This window comes from Zosterops lateralis (genome assembly GCF_965231275.1).
Source record: "Zosterops lateralis genome assembly, chromosome: 1".
NCBI classification, from domain to species: domain Eukaryota; kingdom Metazoa; phylum Chordata; class Aves; order Passeriformes; family Zosteropidae; genus Zosterops; species Zosterops lateralis.
In genome coordinates, this window is record NC_139762.1 from 22,547,757 (window position 1) to 22,568,250 (window position 20,494).

At 38.3% G+C, this 20,494-nt stretch overlaps 1 protein-coding gene across 1 annotated transcript; it reads left to right on the forward strand.

The window, feature by feature from the left end:
• CROT (carnitine O-octanoyltransferase) lies at window positions 1-19,455 on the forward strand. Its single transcript, XM_083859036.1, has 17 exons — window positions 1-55; window positions 640-847; window positions 7,022-7,146; window positions 8,061-8,242; window positions 8,424-8,548; window positions 9,129-9,237; window positions 10,706-10,799; window positions 10,892-11,017; window positions 11,456-11,557; window positions 12,193-12,276; window positions 12,379-12,486; window positions 12,737-12,867; window positions 14,176-14,299; window positions 16,161-16,239; window positions 17,037-17,130; window positions 17,306-17,425; window positions 18,523-19,455. Exons 2-17 carry the CDS (start codon window positions 733-735, stop codon window positions 18,641-18,643), a joined length of 1,839 nt encoding a protein of 612 aa, XP_083715162.1. The 5' UTR covers window positions 1-55; window positions 640-732; the 3' UTR covers window positions 18,644-19,455.
• Window positions 19,456-20,494: the final 1,039 nt, after the last annotated feature.

Consider the following 20,494-nt stretch of genomic DNA (forward strand, 5'->3'; position numbering starts at 1 on the left):
CGCGCGGCTTCCGGACCCGCCGGGAGGGCACGGCCGGGCAGCGGGGCCCGGGGAGGTGGGCCGGGGCTCGGGGCGGTGTGGCCGCGGGGGGCTGTGGGCTGTGGGCCCCGCCGGCCTCATTCCTCGGGGGCGCGCAGGGGCGAGGCAGAGGGGTGGGCTCGGCTCGGCTGTGTTACACCCAGGCCCCGGCCGCCTGGGGCTGTCTGGGGCTTTCCTCCATGCGGGCCCTGAGTTGCTGCAAGCTCTGCTGTGGTGTTGCGGGCCCCGGGCCCGGCCCGGCTCGGCCCGGCCCGGCTCGGCTCGGGGAGCGCTGGGGTCGGGGCTCGGAGGGGCCTTGGGGAGGGTCTGAGAGGGGGCTCGGAGGGGCCGCCAGCTGGGCTGGGCGGTGATTCCCCCTTCCCCGGGTATCCTCTATCTCGGGCGAGTGTCCCAGGACACCCTGGCTGCTCCTGGGGAGAGAAAGCGGCTCCTTGAGCGGGTTAATCTCGACATGCCAGGGAAAGCATCAACACCCGCCTGGTCATCGTTTCCCCCTGTTGTGTGTGTGCCTCTCGTGGCTGCAAGGCAACAAGAAACCCTCGGTTCTTGCTTTGTCGGGGAACGTTTTCTGATATCTGTCTTTCATCGTGTAAATGGCAGGAGGCTGGAGGAGGGGAGAGAACACTTGGGGAGATTCGCCACCGAACGTGGGCTTCGTGAACAGTCTGTTGAGTTGTGCTGCAGATCTGCAACATGGAAAAGCAGGTGCTTGAATCCTCAGAGGAGCGAACCTTTCAGTACCAAGAATCTCTGCCTTCCCTGCCAGTACCTCCTCTTGATGAATCTTTGAGTAAATATCTTGATGCAGGTAATGACTTCATGTTGTAATGGTAGCATGTCATGTGCTGTTGTAACCAGGCTAATCTGAAGATGTTTGCTAAGTGATTGTAGAGACAGCTTGTAATGTAATTGGGGCGTGGCATACAGACAAGCTTAGAGTGCCAAAGGTCTTTTTCAGGCTCAAAACTGGAAATTAAGTGCCCAGCACAACTTGAGTAAAAGTTTCCATTTTATGCCTAATTACCTTTCTTCAAGGGAATTTGGCATGTGGGAAGGTTAACTTTTTGCTTTGAGAGTGGATTTTTTTTACCCTTTTTTTTTTCCTGAAAAAAAACCCAAAAAACCCTAACAACCAAAACCCTGGTGAAAGATACTTCATTTACAAATTTTGGTTCACATAATTGCTTTTTATAACTGTGTTTGCCCGGGATCTTTTAAAGAGACCAGTTATTTAAAGCTTTTCGTACTTAACATTGGTGAGAAAGGACACTTATTAACTATACAGTAATAGGGAAAAGCAGTGGTGAGCATTTTCACATAATTTAACTTGGATACTTTCTGCCTTGACATGTTGGCTAATCTAAAAAACATCACAGAAAAGTTTTGAAAACAACCTCAGTGCATGTGTGTCTAGTTTTGTTTATAAAGAAGAAATGACTGGTTAGTTCTTTATTATATATCAGGAATGGAAAAATACATTATGGAGTACCTTGAGATTACTTTTCTCTATTTCTTGAATAATTTTCAGAACTCTGACACATGGAGTTTTTTCTGGAACATCTACTTTGTATCTTACCATCTTACAGGTATTACACAAATGCTAACAAAGTAAGACTTGGAATTCTTTCCTTAGCAGAAGCATGCTACACCAGATTTTCCCTTTTCCAAAGTAGAATTCCTGAAGTTTACACTGAGTTCCCATTTATTCAAAGTACTAGAAATGGCCTGCTTTGGTGTTCTTTACATCATTGTTTTTTGGTGCAGAATGTTGAATTGGTGGGTTTTGAGCAAAAATGTTGTGCGTGTTTGTGTACTTAAAATAATGCGCTGTCTTTTCACTGTAATTTAATGCTGTGAATCTGCAGATTAAAGTTATGCTGCAAGAGTAGAACCTGCAATAGCAAAATTGCTGTTTAGTTTTGTAAACATATCTGACTCTCTAGGTTAATAAATAACTCTCTCATGGAGTGAGAAAATCTGACAGTGAATTTGTTTGCTCTTGTTTTGTGATTCTGGTTTGTTTTCATAAATAACTTATCATATGTCCCTTTCTTTTTTTGCTGAAGTCAGTTGCTGCTTACTGTTCCATGTACAAAATCATTCTATAATTTTGATCACTGTTGCTCTTTAGTCTCACTGGTGCTGGAGAAGTTAGCCCAGCATTTGCCAAAGTCTTCCCTTGTACAAATATATTAAAGTCAAAGTGTGCAGGGCACAGTTCTAGACATATCTCTCTGAATTTCATTGCTTACGCTTGTCATTTTAATTTGTAAACGTGAGTGAAGGAAAGGAAGTGCTTCAGAAGAATAATTCAGTCCTGGGAAACCTTCTTTCACTGGTTGGAGGAGGACTCTGGGCACTTGACATTAGTCAGGGCATCTGACTAAAGCACTTGTCTGTTTAGAACCAGCCAGCTAGAAAAGCTGGATAAAGTATGTGTCAGAATATGCCTTATTTAAGGCTTTACAGTTGCTACCTCTTTTTTAAGGAGTAACCCTGTTTTGAAAGTAAGCCTTGAGCAGAGAAGGTGGCCATAGCCATGTTTTTTAGCCTTCCAGCCAGAGGTTGAGATTCAGAAACACAGACTCAATATGGAAGTATGAAAACACAAACTTCCAGCTTGCCAGAGGGTTCCTTAATTATACAGCTGAAGGTGTCTTTCATGGGATACTTCTTGTTCATCGGCAGAGCTGATCTTTTCTTGAAAGAAAAACAAGAAATGTGGGCTGGAGAAATGCAGGAGAAGTTTCACTGAAGTCTGGTGAGAAAGGGGCCAAGTTCTGCTCTTTAATAGTGCTGCTTCTACATCTGATTAAATAGTTTTTGAATGGAAAGAGGCCCTTTAGTCATAGAATTACGTAGGTTGGGAAGAGTTCATCTGGACCAAATTTCTCCTCAAAGTTGGTCCAACTACATGTTACTCCGGCCTTGCTTAGCCAGGTGTTCTTTACTTGCAAGTTCTTACTTTGTTTCATTGTAACCTGTTCCAGTGTTTGATCACCCTCGTGATTGTCGGAGGGGGCAGAAAAACAACCAACAAACCAAAAAACCAGCAATGACCAAGAAACCCCAAAACCTTCACATTTTCCATGTCAGAAATTTTCTGTATTTGACCTTTATTCCATTTTCTCTTATCCTAATTCTTTGTATCTCTGAGAGGAACTATACTTTATCTTCACCAGGACTTTCCATTCAGTTGAAGAAGACAGTACATTCTTCCCTTTGCATTCTCTTCTTAAGCTCAACAAACACAGTTCACATCATCTCATTGTGCATTCCAGTCCCCTTACAATCCTAGTCACTCCTTTAATGGTTTGACTAAATTGATGACCAGTCTTTTCTAGCCTAAATGAGTCTATGAATTGAGAACAGAACCAAATAATTTTGCTTGTTTTTCATTTTCTGTGTGAATATTGCTCTGTAATGACTTTGTAACCTGAATAATAACAGAGGGTAATCATCCTCTCTTTCAATAGTATGTGATAATAAGGTCATTTTCATCACTCAAAACTGAGTGTTGGGCTACCCTCAGTCAGTGACAGCTTTCAATTCAGGGTGAAAACTGTAGTCTGCAAAAGGCTAAAAGTGAAGGCTCTGTTGCTGTTATTTCTTTTTTCATTTGTGTTTACAACTGATAGTGTGCTATTCAGACTAGATGAGGTCTAGATGTGGTAGGCACTGCCTGAATGTCCGTAGCTGATTGTCTGTGGGGGAGGTGTAAGAGGAATGCTGGTACCTTTCCAGTTATGATGGTGTTATAGTGGGATTCTTGGAGGTCCCAATGCAATTAAAACACAAGCATATGGTAATACTTGAAAGTAGATGTTCTGTCTGCTGCCTGAGGTTGTCTGGATGTGTTCAAAAACCACATCTGTAAGTAATACTTGGCCCTCACTCTCCATGTTTGTCCTGTGGAATAGAAAAAATATCACTAGGACTTGCATTATTGTTGTGGAGTACCATAAGGAGACCAGGATGTATCTGAAAATGGATCCTTATCTGTCACCTTAGGACAGTGCAAAATACTGAAATGCCTTATATAATTAGGATTAAAATTGAATTATTTTGAAGAGGAGTGAGGATGACTTACCCTTGATAGAAGAGGATCAGCACTGAACAGATTGGATATGAAAAGCTACATTGGTCCTGTTAGGATGTGAGTGCTGAGGGAGCTGGTCTTTGTCTTTGGGAGGCCACTTCTGATAATCTTTGAAAGATTATGATTACTGGTGAAGGTTCCCGACAAAAGAAAGAAAGCAGATGTTACTGTTGTCTTCAGGAAGGACAGGAAAGAAGATTTGGGTAACTACCAGCTGATCAGTCTTGCTTTAATTCCTGGGAATCCCTGGCAAATAATCATGAAGACCATTTCTGAGCATGTGAAGGACAAGAAGGTGATTGGGAATGGGCAGCATGGGTTTCTGAAGAGGAAATTTTGCTTGACCAACATGGTAGCCTTTTATGATGAGATAACTGTCTTGCCAGATGAAAGGAAAAGAGTGGATGTTGTTCATATTGACTTTAGCAAGGCTTCTGGCACATCAAAAGCTTTTTAAAGGAATCTTCATAGATGAACTAATAAAGTATGGACTAGGTAGAGGGCAGTCAGATAAGCTGGAAACTATATCAGCTGGCTCAAAGGTTTGTGATCAATAACCCATATGCCAGCTGTAGGCCAGTCTCTGATGGTGTACGCCAGGAATCCAGTAATTTTAATATGGTCATTAGTGGTGGTGGGACTTGCATGATGGGACAGAGTGTACTCTGAGTTTTGAAGCTTCCAAAGCTGGAAGGAGTAGCTGTTACATCAGATGGTTATTATGTCATCAGAGAGAGCTTGATAGGCTGGAGGAACAGGCTAACAGGAGCCTCAGGAAGCTCAACAAACATAGGGAAATGCCAAATCATTCACCCAGGAGAGAATAACTTGCCACAGCAGCACAAGCTGTGGCCTCGTGCCTGGATACAGAAGAGTCCCTGGGGTCTGGTAGACATGAAGAAGACATGCTCTGGTTGAGTATGAACCAGCATGAGGCCACGTGCTGCAAGGCATGTCAGTAGTCTTTGGGGCTCCTTATTGAAGGAACATTGCCAGCAGGTACAGAGAAATGATCCTTTCCCTTGCTTCAGTGCTGGGGAGGACACGTCTGCAGTTCTGTCTGTTTCTGGGCTCCCTGTACAAACGAGATATGGACGTACTGAAGTGGGCCCAGAGAGGGGCCATGACAGTGATTAAGCTCTTGGATTATCTGACATATGAGAAGAGACAGAGAAAGCTAGGATTGATCAGATCTTTGCAATAAGTATGATTACTTGTGGAGGAGTAAATAAGATTGAGGCAGACTGTCACAATGGGACATGAAATAAAGATGCCTTCAGTCAGAAGGCAGTAGAAATGAGAAGGCTTTATTTACAATTCATTCAGCCCTTTTATAACATGCTGTGCTAAAAGGCACGTTATTGGTCCAGAGGACTGAGATCTCTCCCATTGACTTAGTAACAGAAATAGCAAACAACACCTGTTATTATGGGAAAGGAATATTGTTTACACAAGGTTGTTTTGGGAAAAAAAAATGTTGAAAAGTTTCCTTTGAGAAGAGCTGGCTCTTCTCAAGCTCAGAAAATATTGAGCCCACAACAGACATCATAGTAGTATCCAGTGACAGAATAAGAGGTGATGGGCACAAACTGAAATACAAGAAATTCCTTTTAAACATAAGAAAACTTTTCTTGCAACAGTGGTCAAGCAGTGAACAGGTTGCTACCAAGGTGATTGTCGAGTCTTCATCCTTGGAGATACTTAAAACCCAACATAGTCCTAAGCAACTTGCTGCAACTGACCCTACAGACATGAAGTGTTAGACAAGATGATCTCTAGATTTGTGAAGAAGAGAAAAATAGTGGTTGCAGGGAAGCAAGTGTGATTGCAGCAGAATGGAGTTAAGTTTTAATGCTTAGGTTAACTACGTATTTGAGACTTTGCCCTGCTGAAACTCAGTTGTTGCTTGCAAAAGATAGATGAAAGTTGATGCAGATACCTTTTAAAATTTTTATAATTGTGTATCTTTCTTTGTTTCTTAACAGCTATGAGTCCATTACAGGGTTACCTATAGCAAGGCAAACAATAAATTAACTAATGATAGTATTCAGCAGCCTCAAAAATTACTTGGACTTCATTGTGTTTGTATTGAATCACCAGAAACACGCCTCACACACAACCCTCCCTTCTGTTTCCCACCAACTTCACAATCTAAGTATAAATATAACAGAAAATGCATTATACACCAGGTGAGTACAGGAAGAAATGAGATGTGCCTGTATGGAAAATGACATCAGCAGTGCCTGTTACTGACCATAGATTTCATGGTGAAAAGTCTTTAAGGAGTCTTTAGACTAAAATAATGACTAGTTTTGTAAATGTTTATGGAGGACTTTGGCCTATAATGCACACAATCTGAGAGAAATCCGAAAGAAAAACTGTCTACCAGTAACTGCATTTGCTATCAAGCAAAGATGATACAACACAGGGACAGTGAATGAGAATTGATGGGCAAGTTGCTTGTAGACCATGACTTGAAAATATAGACAAGTAGTTTGTAGTTGATACAGTAGGGTGGCAGACATGTATGGTCAGTGAGTTAATTTACAAACAAAATTCCTGTTAATTTAATTACTTTGAAGAACTCCATAGTATTTACAGATGTAAATATATTTGATTTACTTATCTGTTAAATATTTCATGTTTTCAGAAATTACTTTAGTCTGCTATAATCTGTACTTATTTACAAGTATGTATTTATATTTTATTAGAATATACTGATTTATTTACAGATTTTTGAGAAGTGTTTAAAAGATGTTTTTCCTTCAAATACTTGTTTTAGAAAAAAAATTCTCATTCACTGCCTTGACTGTGGGTATCTGAATCTTGGAATAAATCATAGGATATAGTTGTCTTTAAAATAAAAAGACTTTCTTTTTACAGTGAAGCCATTTCTAAATCAAGAAGAATATCAAAGAACCGAGGATATAGTTAAAAAATTTGAAAATGGCATTGGAAAAGAGTTGCATCAGAAATTACTGGAAAGAGCTAAAATGAGAAGGAATTGGGTGCGTATTTACATATGTAAGAAATCATAATTCAGCTTGTGGAAAGTTGGTTATTCAGGATGTAACTCAAAGAATAATTTCACTTTTTTAAAACTTCAAATCTTCCTTACATCAGCCACTTTACCTGTGGATATGAACTCATTCACTTGCGTGTGTCATTTGGTCTTTTCAAAGCTGAGTGGCTAAGAGAGCTCACTAACTGAAATTTAAAGTTATTTACCAGATTTTGAATGCTTTGTCTGTCAGTCTCTCCTTCAATGATATCTATCCCTTCTCTCTGTAAAAAACCCCAAAGCAAAACCAAACAAACAAAAACAACAACAAAAAAACACCCCAACAAAATGAACTCTGGAATTCAGAATTTGGTTTCTTTCTTTTTCTTCCCATGGTAGCATTTTAAAGTTGTCTTTCAGCAGAGAAAGTGATACAAGGAAGGTCATTCCACCAAGTGGAGTTAATGAGGACTTTCTAAATCCTAAGATGACACACTCCAGAGTGGAGATTTTCAGATGGTGGCAGAAAATGTACATTATGAACTGTTCTCTCTCAGATCCCTTCTCAACACAAGTCTAGTTTCCTTCTGTTCTTCATGGAGTAGTCTGTGATATTCACAGCAGCCAAACTGACATCTGCAAGAGTTTAAGATGATTAATATAAGGGAAGAAGTAGTATAATTTACAGTTTAATATTCTTAAGCAGCATTGAATTTTATTTCAAGCTTGAAAACAGAAGAGCTAAATGTGTCATTACCTTCGGCAGTTAGTTTTGAATCACTGCCCTGCCTTTTGTTATATAGGACCTACTATTCAGAGTATTAAAACAAAAAAGTAAAAAACAGGCGGTTGAACAGTCACATAATTATTAAAGAATTAATGAATAACATAAGTTCTGATGTTAAACATTTTTCATTTCAGCTGGAGGAATGGTGGCTGAATGTGGCTTACCTTGATCTTCGCATCTCAACACAAATACACTGTAATATGGGAGGCCCTGGTCCCTATATTGAACACTGCTGGCCACCAAAAGAGGGCACTCAGATAGACAGAGCATGTGTAAATATATGGCACACCCTGAAATACTGGAATCTGTTACGAACGTAAGTCTTCAAGAAAAAATAACTGATCCTAAATTTTGATGGTATGTGTATCCTTAATTGTATGTGCCTGTTTATGTCCATTGGCATGCATTCTTTGCCATAATAGACAGGTTGTCTTATCTTGATTTAATTCCATCATTGTAATTTCTCTTGCTTGATGTTGCTGTGTTTGTTACTACAGAGAGAAGGTTGCCATAGAGAGATCTGGGAATACTGTTCTGGACATGAACCAATTTCGAATGCTGTTCTGCACTTGCAAAATTCCTGGACGTACCAGAGACTCTCTTGACAGTTATTTTAAAACTGGTAAACAAATGAAAATTGGGGGTTAATACAAGCAAATTATTTATATTAATAAGCTAAAGGAGTGGTCAGTTTAACCATAAAATTCTTGCATCCTTGAGTGCTAAATCAGCTACTGGTTGTAGAGTGTTTATATAATGAAGCAAGGAAGGTAGTTCATCTGCAAATACCCTTTTTTGATCTGATATTTAGCCCTTATCAAATAAGAATAAAAGAAAGTTCTGCTTCAAATTGTGTGTTACCAGCCTGATGCCTATAATAAGCATGACAGCATTAAGAACTGATGAAAGACAAATTCTGTGTGTTATAAGTACATGTGGATTCAGCAAGGAACATTCATTTCAGCAGAGGGAGTTCCTGCCTACAAGAGACACAAATAAATGAGATTTGCTAGTAGATAATGACAATGACTTGAAGTAGTTTATAACAGTGAAAGTTATAGGTGACTTCTGTTGGCTTTTAAAATATCTTCCAGTTTGAAGAATTGAACAAAAAAGAGTCTGTAGGGCTTGCTGAGTTTTTTCTGTATCTGTCGCTTTATCCTCAAGGTTGGATTTTCATTTATTCCTGTTTTTCATTTCAGAGGCTGAAGGTGAATGTCCATCGCACTTGATAGTCCTGTGTCGAGGTCGAGTATTTGCATTTGATGCTATGCATGAAGGCAGCATGCTGACTGCTCCAGAGATTTTCAGGTTTTCAAAATGTTTATTTTAAATGAGCTGTCTTATTTAAGCTACATACCAAAGAGGTGCTTTTTTTTTCCATTCCCTTGACCCCAAAGAATTAGGTATGAGAGAGACTACAGCTTCTCCTTTAGCTGAAAGGTTCAGATTTGAGTAAATCCTTGTTCAGTGGATGGCAATTTCTTTCCATGTACTATTGTAATACACCTGTTGAGCATCATACAAAAGGGCTGAAAGAAGATACTTCAGTGGGAAATACCTTTTTCTGTGCTTTCTTTACGTGGAGTTAGTAGGATTACAACTATCATCATTCCTTCCATGTACAATCTGCATTGCTACTTAATCATTATCAAAGTTGAAGCTTTCTCCTGTGTTGAACTCTCCTGTTACATACAAACGTAATTTCAGCATGAGTATCTTGTGACTGATGTGGGATCTATACGCATCTCCTTACTAAAGAAGGGTTGTTAATTTTGCCAGGGAGTAACTTACTGCAATTGTCAAAATGTTGCTTATAGTGCACAACAGAAGGCTTGTAATTAAAATTGGCAAAAAGTGGATGGCCAAATTCCTCAGGCAAGACAAACTGAATTAGAGAATTTTAAAAATAGTCTGGTACATCAATACCTAATATTTTTACATAGGCATTTCTAAGTTTTGTGGTTGTTTCCATTAAGTCAAGCCAGTAACAAAGAAATGAACACTTGGAATACAGACAAAACCCCCTAAATCTGTTGTCTGTAGGAAGGGCAGGTTGGGTTTGGTTTGGTGGGGCTTTTTTTGTTTGGCTTTATTTTTGTAACTTCATAATGGATGTCTTATATTTTTGATACTATGTAACTAGTGATCAGTAGTGAAATTTAATAGACAAGAGTGCCAGAACAAAGAACAAGCCAGATTAAGCACCTGTAATTTATGGAGTTTCTTTAACATCAAGAACAGCATGTGAAAAACCGAGTTTGCAAATTAAAACTTACCCCTCTGTTAATTGTTCTTCTGAAGGAAAAGGTAGGAAGAAAATTGCTCTTGTGTAGTTCAGACTCTACATTCAGGATGTACTGTAGCTGGTGTTCTGCTTTAAGGTTTATCTTGAGGGGAAGGTTTGCCCTGGATGTGATTAGTTGCTGTAAAAGCTGTAAAGCTGTAGTATGGCAGATGTCTGCTGCTCTGAAAGGTTTCAACCTGCACTGTTGAAGTCTTAAATCTAGTTTTAAATTAAGTCTGTAATAACACTTTAGCCCTGTGATTGTTTATGTGTGTTTGTACTGGGCTTGTAAGCGCTGAATGACTGAAAATTGACCAGATCTTCAATTGTCCTTAGAATCCAGGGGAGCTGATTCATGTTTCCTGAACATTCACTTTGACTTGTGACTGTCAAACCAAAATTCCAGCTTTGCAAAAAAGAGAGAGAGGCACAAGGTGACTTTTACCTTCTCTCCATCTGTTGTTAACTTCAGTTTTTGAAATCTTCTTAAAGGCAACTTGCTTATATACAGAAGAGGTGCTATAGTGAACCAGATGGCCCTGGACTGGCAGCCCTAACAAGCAACGAAAGGACCAAATGGGCAGAGGTAGGACTACTTCAGCAACTGGTTCTTGGAAAAGCATTGTGATCACTGGAAAAATGTTATTTCACTTAGCTTTGTCTTTTTATGCCTTCTAGTTACGGGAATATTTGATTCATCTTGATCCAAAGAACTTAACTCTCCTGGAAAAAATTCAGAGAAGTTTGTTTGTGGTTGGGCTTGATGATTCTAGTCCTCATGCAACTCCTGAGAACTACACCGAGGTAGCTAAGAATTTTGATAGTTCATATCTGATCATCTTTACATAAAAATTTCTCCTGCATATATACAGAAGTAGCACCTCTTGCTCTTTCAGAACAGTAAAAATGAAGCAGATAAATATGCAAAAAATGTACTTTTTTGATCCATAAGAAAATTTAAATAGTTTTAATTGTTAGGACATTGGAAGTGGGAATGGCTGAAATCCACCTTCATAACTTTTTAGCCTTCTTTCCTTCAGGGTCTTCAAAGACATAGTCATTAACTTTTTATCACACTTCTAATTAATAACTTGACCCTATAATCATGTTTCATCTTGAACTGGATGAAAATGTCTTCTGTCAGGGAGTCTTGCCATCTTTATGTAGACTAGGTTTAGCTTACAAAGCTTAGCAGTGTTCTTGGTGTTTTTTAGACTTCACAGTATGTTTCTTCTGCTTTAGCTTACAAGGCTGGGGCTAACAGGTGATCCGACTGCACGCTGGGGAGATAAATCCTACAATAGTATATTCTTTTCCAATGGAACCTGCAGTGCGTTCTGTGATGTAAGTTTGGGGTTTTTTTTTCATCTTCTGATTATTTATTTACTGAATTTCCCTCTTCAGAGTATTAAGTGCTTAATGTGTTACTCTTTAGTACAGCCTCGTTTACCTGGCACTTACCTGCCCTGGTAAGTTTCCAAAAGCAGTCTGCTTTCTCATGTTCTTGCTCTCTTGTAGTGTTTGCTATTACACCATACTTGAATTAACAATGGGATCTGAAGTCATAATCCTATTTTGGAAAGTATTTAATGAGGAATTCTGAAGGAAAAAAATACAGTGCACAAGAACGCTTAAAATTAACTTTGTTTGATGTATCCATTTGAACGGCTGTGTTTTTTAAACTTATGTTATTTTAAACTCATTTTTGCATGGCCAGAAGGGCTTATATTTTTTTCCTTCGATCTGCCTTTTCATGGCAGTAGTGTATTGTGCCTCCTTGTCCAGCTACAGAGCAGTTAAAATGGTGAGCGGACTTAAAATACTTCTGTATTTATTGCAGACTATAAAACAAATCCAACCCTGCGCAGTACAGCTGTTGGTCTGCAGGAAAAAGAGCAGGATAGGGAAAAAAAAAAGAAGAGTTTGATCTTCTTGCTGTTATGGAAAGTAATGTATTATCTCCTCTTCTTTGATTCTAGCATTCTCCCTTTGATGCCATGGCTTTAATTACCATGTTATCTTATGCTGAAAAGAAGATTATTGAAAATGAGGGAAGGTGGAAGGTATCTATCCTTTTTAAACTTTCAAGCTTATCAGTTAACGTGTCTTTTCTTATGGATAACATTTTCTGTTTTGTGTCTTTTTTTCTGTCTTCATCTTCCCAGGGATCAGATAATGTGAGGGATATTCCATGGCCAGAGGAACTTGTATTCACAGTGGATACAAAAATTATAAATGAAATTGGATGTACTAAAGAATTGTATTACAAGAAGGTGAAATTTACTCCTGGTTCTCTTAGTTGTTACTGATACTACACTTTTTTTTTTTCATTCTATTTACATGTCTTTAGTTGGTCTTTTTCATGCTGGAGAACAGGAATGAATATATTACTGATTAATTGTTGAATTTAACACCATGGTTAAATTAGTTACATTGTGGTTTATGTTGAGTTTGTTTTATTTACAATGGACCAAGTTGTGGTATTTCTTGACTTCCATTGTTTTTCCTCCTTTGGTATGACAGGTGTCTGACTTGCAGCTGGTGTCTTACGCCTTCACATCCTTTGGTAAAGCACTGATTAGAAAGAGAAAACTTCATCCTGATACATTTGTGCAGCTTGCCCTTCAGCTGGCTTATTACAAATGCCATGGACGGTAAGAAATTACCAGATTAGCAATAAAATACTAGTTTCATGAGTAGAGGAGTGCAATAGCTTTGCAATATTACTGTGTAGTTTGCCATGGGGATGTAAGACCGTGGAATTAAGGGATTTTTACAGTAGCAGTTGCATAGAGCCATACTTGCTTCAGACGGATTGTGTTCTTGTGCCCATAGGGATAATACATTTACATATTATGGAATGGATGGTAGAACACAGTCTGTGGAAAGTTGAACTCGGGCTGTACAAAGGCAACACTTGGGTGAACATGAAATGCACAGTGGGTCAGGATTCTCTAATGTCAAATAGTTGCTCAAATGTAGAAAAGTATTTTGTCTGTAGCATATGACAGCCATCAGTAAGATGTTTAGTCTTCTAAGCCTGTAAAAAGCCTCACAAACTTTAGTGTCTCACTTTCTTTAGCAATGTTGGATATGAAGGTTTGGGCAGAATAATAGAGATGGAGATAGTGACTCTTCAACCCTCTACATTTTTGGATGTGACATTTAATTCTGTATTATTGATTAAAAGGTGTCATTCTTCTTGTGATTGGTGTTCGCAAATTTCTGTTTGGTAACAACTAGCACTCATTGTGTAAGTCATTACTGACCAGCAGAGTATTGCTTGCTTCAGAAGGAGGAGGGTTTCATCACAGGAGTGTGATGTTTAGTCACTGATGAGATGTAACTCATCATAACAAAGGTTGGTAGATCTTGGTTTGCTGAACATCAGGACATTAATTATTATGACTAAAATAGCCTTGGTGTGTTGTAAACATGCAAGTATGTTTCATGTAAGTTGTATGTTAAGTAGACTGTCATAGAGCTGAAGTTGCTCCATGTAAAAGTTGGATGGCTGTCAGTATGCAGCAGAGAAGGTTTTGACCTTTTCCCTCTAGATGCTTTGGAACACGTTGCTTATTTCAAATGTGTCTCAATTTAAGAGGATTTGGATGGTGTAGGTGGAAGTATACAGTGAAACTGAAGCTTGTGTAATTAGCTTGTGTAGCTATTTTTGCTGGAGGCTGGTATATCTGTAGTCTGCAGAAAATATCCATGGCAATGCAGTCTTTTCAAGGTATGATTATAATGCTGGCATTTTTTTTTGTCATCTGTCCCATAAAAGCACATAAAGTTGCTTTGTGGCTCTTTTTCAGACACATAGCTTAAAGAAAATTAATGGGTTTCTGGTACTTGTAACTGAGCTAGATGTGCAAGATCTTTTGCAGGACTTCTTTAGTCCTTGAGATAGAAAATAGTTTTGTAAAGTTAATGAGACACTCTTCCCTAATTTTTGTTCTTAGTCCAGGCTGCTGTTATGAAACTGCCATGACCAGGCGTTTCTATCATGGCCGCACAGAGACCATAAGACCATGTACTCTGGAAGCAGTGGAATGGTGCAAGTCTATGCTGGATCCTTCTGAGAGTGTAAATACTGAAATCCTATTTTAATTACTATGTATTTAAAAGGCCTTTCATCTGAACCACTTCAAACTCATTTTTCTGTTGACTCATTGACAGGAGTTGGCGCCTTTCCAGGGCAATAAATTTCAAATGTTGGGTTGCTTGAACTCTGATTCTGGTCATTTGACTGAGATGTACTATCATGTGTGGGCTGGCTTTGTTTTCTGTGCTATTCACCTTTCGGGTTCAAGAATGTAACTGTCTTAAGTTACATTCACACTGATTTATTTCACACCTCAAAAAGTTACTAGGTTGGCACCAAAGTATTCTGCTGTGCAGTTCGTCTGTTGTTTTAATTTCCAAGTGAAATCAGGAAACGTTGATCTAATATTTGCATCTGAGAGCAAGATTGAAAGATGTTTGTGTCCTAGTGGTAACAGGGGCATATTCCAGAGTTTGTCTCTAAGTAGCTGAACCAGAGACCTTTTCTTTTCCCAGCAACTGTGCTCTGGTGCTTGGCTGGCAAAACAGGTCATGCCTTGCTTGCCAAGCAAGAGCTCAGCTAAAGCTCTTTCTCTTGCCGTCACTGTACATTTCTCAGAGCCTGAGAAATTAAGCAAGAAGGTTCTTGAGACAAAGAGCAGACATCTTTAGAAAAACCAAAGGTTCTATGTTATTAACACATCTGAAAAACATAGAGAAAGACAGCTGTCAGAAAGCATGTGTGATTAGTAATTCTGGCCTTTAAGAGCACATTTGCTTGGTCTTCACTAGCTTCTTTTGGCATATACTGCAGTTTTAAAACTCAGTTTTCTGGTCATCTTCCAAATCTACTTTCCCATTCCAAATATGGATTCCTATTATTTCCTTGTTCCTCAGTTACATTCTAACCAATTGTCAGACTTCTGTGGTTACTACTACTTCTACTAGTGTGTATCTTTTAACCCTAACTGTAACCTTTTTCTCTTTGTAATGTTAAATAGTATCTCCAGATATCTCCCTATTGTTTTGTTTTGTTTTAATACTAACTCCTGGAGCCTAAAAAAATCTGTTCAATAGTATTGAAATTAACATACTTAAAAGTCTGCCTTTATGTAGTTTTTAACACCTTAAAGTCAGATGCTTTGAAATAATCCTTTTGTCTTAAATTTTCTTTTGCCCCTTGTCAGCTTGGTAGTTTGATTTTTATCCAAATCGAGTGGCTGCTGTCCTTGTTTCACGTTCTCTGCTGCAACCTCTTGTGTAATGAATAAAAGGATAAATAGTGCTTCTTAAGTAGTCAAAGAGCTATCAAGTCCTGAAGTCTTGGAAGTCAAGATCTTGAACATCTAGGACTGTTTGTCAAGGCCTCCTTTACAAAAAACATGTTATTTTTATTCTTTCTCACTTTAATATATAAGTTTTAATATAAACTTGAAAAAAATCATAATGTTAGGCAGCATTTTCAATCAGCAGAGAAAAGGGAATGCATCTAGTAGGAGCTAGTGTCCTTCTGAATAAATGGTATTGTAGAATGTTTTTGGGTTTGATCACTGTAGTTCACACTGGTTCCTTTCCATTGTTTCAGATTTTTTGGGAAAGAGAATGAAGTTTAGAATATTGTTCTATTCAAAAGTAATCTGAGTAAGAGAAGAGAGAGATAGGAAACAAATTACCACATTTTCCTGAAAAGGGAATTTAGGCTGGGGAAAAAGGGTTTGAGAGAAGTTCTAATGTACCTTTCAAGTTCCTCCATTTTCTTCTATGTAAAATTGTTAGAAACTATGAATGGGAAAAACCTGCTGCTCTGTGATTGCTGATGTGTTAATCATTTGGACTGATTTTTTTTTTTCTCTCTTTTTTCTTTTTTTTTTTTTTTTAATCCTGTCTCTGCCCTACTTTACAGAATTATCAACGGCTACAGCTGATGCATAAGGCATTTGCAAAGCACAATAAAATGAGGAAAGAATGTGAAAATGGAAAAGGTATTCTGCGATCAAAATTTTTGAGTCTTTTTCATGTGGCTGAAAAGGGAATATCATTGTATGCTAGTCCATTTTCTCTGTCTCCTGATTTTCAGCCTGAATAAAAACTAACTGTTAACATTTTATACTTTGATTTTGGGGAGAAGAACTAAAACCTAGTCCTTGCACCTGTCCTTGTACCCCAAAAATATGTTCACTTGGAATATTTACTCAGTTTTTCTGTCCAGCTAAACATTACTTTGGAATACCTTCCAGTCAAATACATGTTTGGCTGAAAAGTGAAAAAGGTGGTTTTTAGAACGCAGGAGAGATTTGGGTGAGATTCTAACCCAGCTATTTTAGTGCTGTACACTGTTCTGTGAATAAGAAGAGTAGCTGGGAAATGAACTCAATGAACTTCATAACCTCTTGCAGCTTCTTGGTGTGTTATCACAATTCAGAGCAGTTGTGGCCCTGAAAACCTTTTTGCTGTGTTGACATAATTGCCCATAGGCCACTTCCACTGGGAGGAACTCTTCCTCCTTGACTGAAGTGAGAGTTTTCTTGGGTTTTGTTTTCCACAGGAGCCATGCTGCATCTCTGTTGGTTAAGTCATTTGCTTTTGAGCTCAGTGCTGCAAGTTAAAAGTGTTGAAGGCCTCTTAGCTCAAATATGTGGGAAGTGTTTTTGGATGCTACAATATGATGCTGTTGTTTATCTTTCAGCTGCTATTTGAGCTCCCAGCTATCCAGACCAGAAGAAGCAGAAAAACTGGGAATGCTGCTGTTAATGATTCAGTATTTGCATTTATTTGACAGGCTTTGATCGTCATCTTCTGGGTCTCCTGCTCATAGCACAGGAGCAAGGACTGCCAGTGCCAGAACTGTATGAGGATAAGGCCTTCACAGCCAGGTAATTCATATTCTTTTCCCATGGGAAGTTGTATCCCTTGATGCCAAGGCTTTTATTACACTGGCCTTATATGTGCTGATGTCTTGATGTCTATGACAAAACAACTGTTCTGTAAAACTCACTTTGTTTTAAATTATTTTCAAAAGTGCTGCTTTTGTTTTGTGTTGTTTCACAGTGGAGGAGGTGGGAATTTTGTCCTTTCAACAAGTCTGACTGGCTACACTAGGTTTAGTGGAGCTGCACTCCCTATGGTACAACATGGCTATGGCTTTTTTTATTCAATTAGAGATGACAGGTAAGGATATAATTTCATTTTGGATATGGCTCTGCATTTGTCACAGAGGAAAAGGCTGTTAACAGCTAGATTGAGGAAAAGAAAACACCGAAGAAATATGGCTGAATGTGTCAGAAGAGTTTGGGAAGTGAGGTCCATGAGAATTGAGGCATTTGCATTCTGGGAAAGCACATATGGGAGGAAGAAAGAGTGCTGGAGGGCAAGTGAGCACCAAGATGCTGACAATAAGCAGAAATAAAGAGTAGGGAAGGTGAAAAAAGGGAGCAACAAAAGGACTTAAAAATAACTTCAAAACTTCAAAACTTAATTAACTTCAAAATAGACTGTCATTTTAGAGATCATTTGTAACATGTAAAGGTGTTTTTTGGCTGAGCTAGAGTAGATAAGAGGACAGGTGAGCACACTGCCCATCACTCTTGGCAGTGACACACATCTTGACTCAAACCACACCTTTTTGACAAGGCGAGGCTAAAACATTTGGCTTCCCTTCTCTAAAAATCATATGATTTGAAAAGATCCAATTTTTGCTTAACTGGTCTTATGGGCAAAAATTACTGCTTTTTAATGAAATATAAAACTACTTTGTTTAGAATGTGTAGAGATAAATTGCTAGTTTAGGTGTAATTCAAATTAGTTTTTCCTAAAGCTAGGGGGGGGGCTGTGCCCATTCAAATCAGTTTGAGAATACAAGCCATTAATACTTTGGTCTGTGGCTCTCTTTAAATAAATAGAACTAAATCAAGATATACCTTTTATTAGATAAATAGAAAAGAAGGACCTAAAACCTTAAACTAATAGCAGAAAAAGAAGAAATATAATTCACAGCATTTTCAAATATAAGCAGAAAAGTTGTGTCACTGTGTATGTAGTAATAGGTATTTAAATCAAAGTATCTAATTTCAAGGTCTGTCAACATTATTGCTTACTGAAGGCACTGAGGATCTGGGTCCTGTTTTAGTGTTGAGACAATATGTTTATGTGACAATTTTTACTTCAGAATTTATGTCAATAATTCCACATTTTGGGACAATTCATGTGACTTTATCCTAGACCCTGACAATTAAGCACAATGACTTCACTGTTTTCTGTATTGATAGGATCATTACTAGCTGTTCGTCTTGGAAATCCTGTCCAGAGACTGATGCAGAAGTGCTGTGCAGAACTCTGTTCCAGTGTTTTCATGACGTGCTGCAGTTAATAATTACAGCTCAGCTATAAGCTTAATAATGATGTAAGAGGCTTTGCAAGCTCAAAGTTGTATGCAGTACTTAAAAGTGAAACACTACTCGAGAGCACTGTTATATTCAAGACAATTAATGATCTATGTGACGTGTATCTATTTTTATGAGATTTACTGTGGTAAGAGTACCCATTTAAGAATAATGTAGCCATTTGCAACAGCAATGCAAGCAGTAGTACCTTATCTGTGTAGAACTATGCAATATTAAAATATGCCAGAACAATGCAAACATACTAGGGATGGGATGTTGGAGTGGAAAATTGATGGGAGACCTGTATTTATGACCTTAGTAATCACATGTAGAATAGTTTGTAGTTTACTGATAGTGTTTATGCCAATGGAGCACTTAACTGTGTACTTAAAAGTAACTACACTATCCTCTTATGTTATTATGCTTCCTATTCAGAGTGGTTAATGAAAAAGGGTTTAACCATCAGGTTAGGTTGTATTTTATAAGTTACCTTTCATTTTTGGCCATCAGGATTATACCAAATAAATGTTGTGTCCATGAATGGGGATGTTCCCACTACATTTGTAGTATGAGAGCACTACAGTTTGAAGTATTTTGAAAAAGAATCACTCAATAATAAAGACAGAAAGCAGCATGAGTTCCAAATTTCTCAGTTTTCGTTCTCTAGTGAACTGTGAATATCTGCTGCCTTACACTAATAGTGCAAAATGAAAGTAAGCACTGAATACAGTTTGATATGGTTCTCAGGATTTTAATACTTGATTGCTCTGGGCAACTTTGTATTTTCCTGTTATAGAAATAAAATTTTCTAAAAATCAACTTTGTCTTAATTTGTTTATGGCTGGACTGTTTAACATAATGTAGCAACATTGTGAGAGAAATATGATCTTGGTGGCACGTGAATTTGAAATAGAGATTCTGAAGTACCCATTGTTTTTTCTCTAGCTTTTAAGAGTTTCCGAGAGATCAAATACTATTATTTCTTTTACAGACACAACTCAATTTTTAGCTAATATGGAACCGGTCTATCTGCCCTCTGGAAGCTCTGTTGCATATTTTTTGTCCAAATAGCAAGAACACTTACCCTTTTGATTTCCTCCCTCAGTGCCTGACACTTTTCTACAGTCCAGGGTGTATTACACTGTCTTATTGGTCAGTGTCCTCATTTCAGCCTTTGTTTTCCCTGCCTTTATTGAGCTACCTGTATGTCTTGTCTCAATCACATCTGACATCATTTAGTGTTTAATAGTTTGAGATCTTCCAAAACTCATATAGAGAAAGAATCCATCCCTGTTCTGCAATGCTTATAATAACCCACCCTCTTTCTCAGAGGTAAATGACGTTCTGAAATCTCACGGGCAGTGAAGCCTTATGTCTTTATGATGCTGTGATTTCTGTGAGATAGATTCCAAATTTCGATCAAGTTGTGTGTGATTATTTTTATTCTTTATTTTAATAAATTCTATCTGATAGTTACAACCTTTCACCCCTCAACTGGTTTAACAAACTTGATTGCAGTTGTGATAAGGACAGTTTACTTTGAACATTAATTCAAAACAGCCTGAAGTCTGATGAAGGGTGTAATTTTGCATTTATTTGCATTTATTTTCCATACACCTACTCCTTTCTGAGGATTTCTGGGAACATAGATATCCTGACAGAAATGCAGAAAAAGGGCAACTTTTTCAGGAAGTGAATCATATAGAAAATGGCATTCAATCACCAGCATAACCAGAATTTCCTGTTCAGCTGACACAGTCTGAGTCTTGCCTAGAGAACTGAAGCCAGAAGAGTATCCAGGGAGAACAAATTTAAATTCTGTGAGTTGTTAGAGCTGCTCGTTATGTGCTGTGGATGC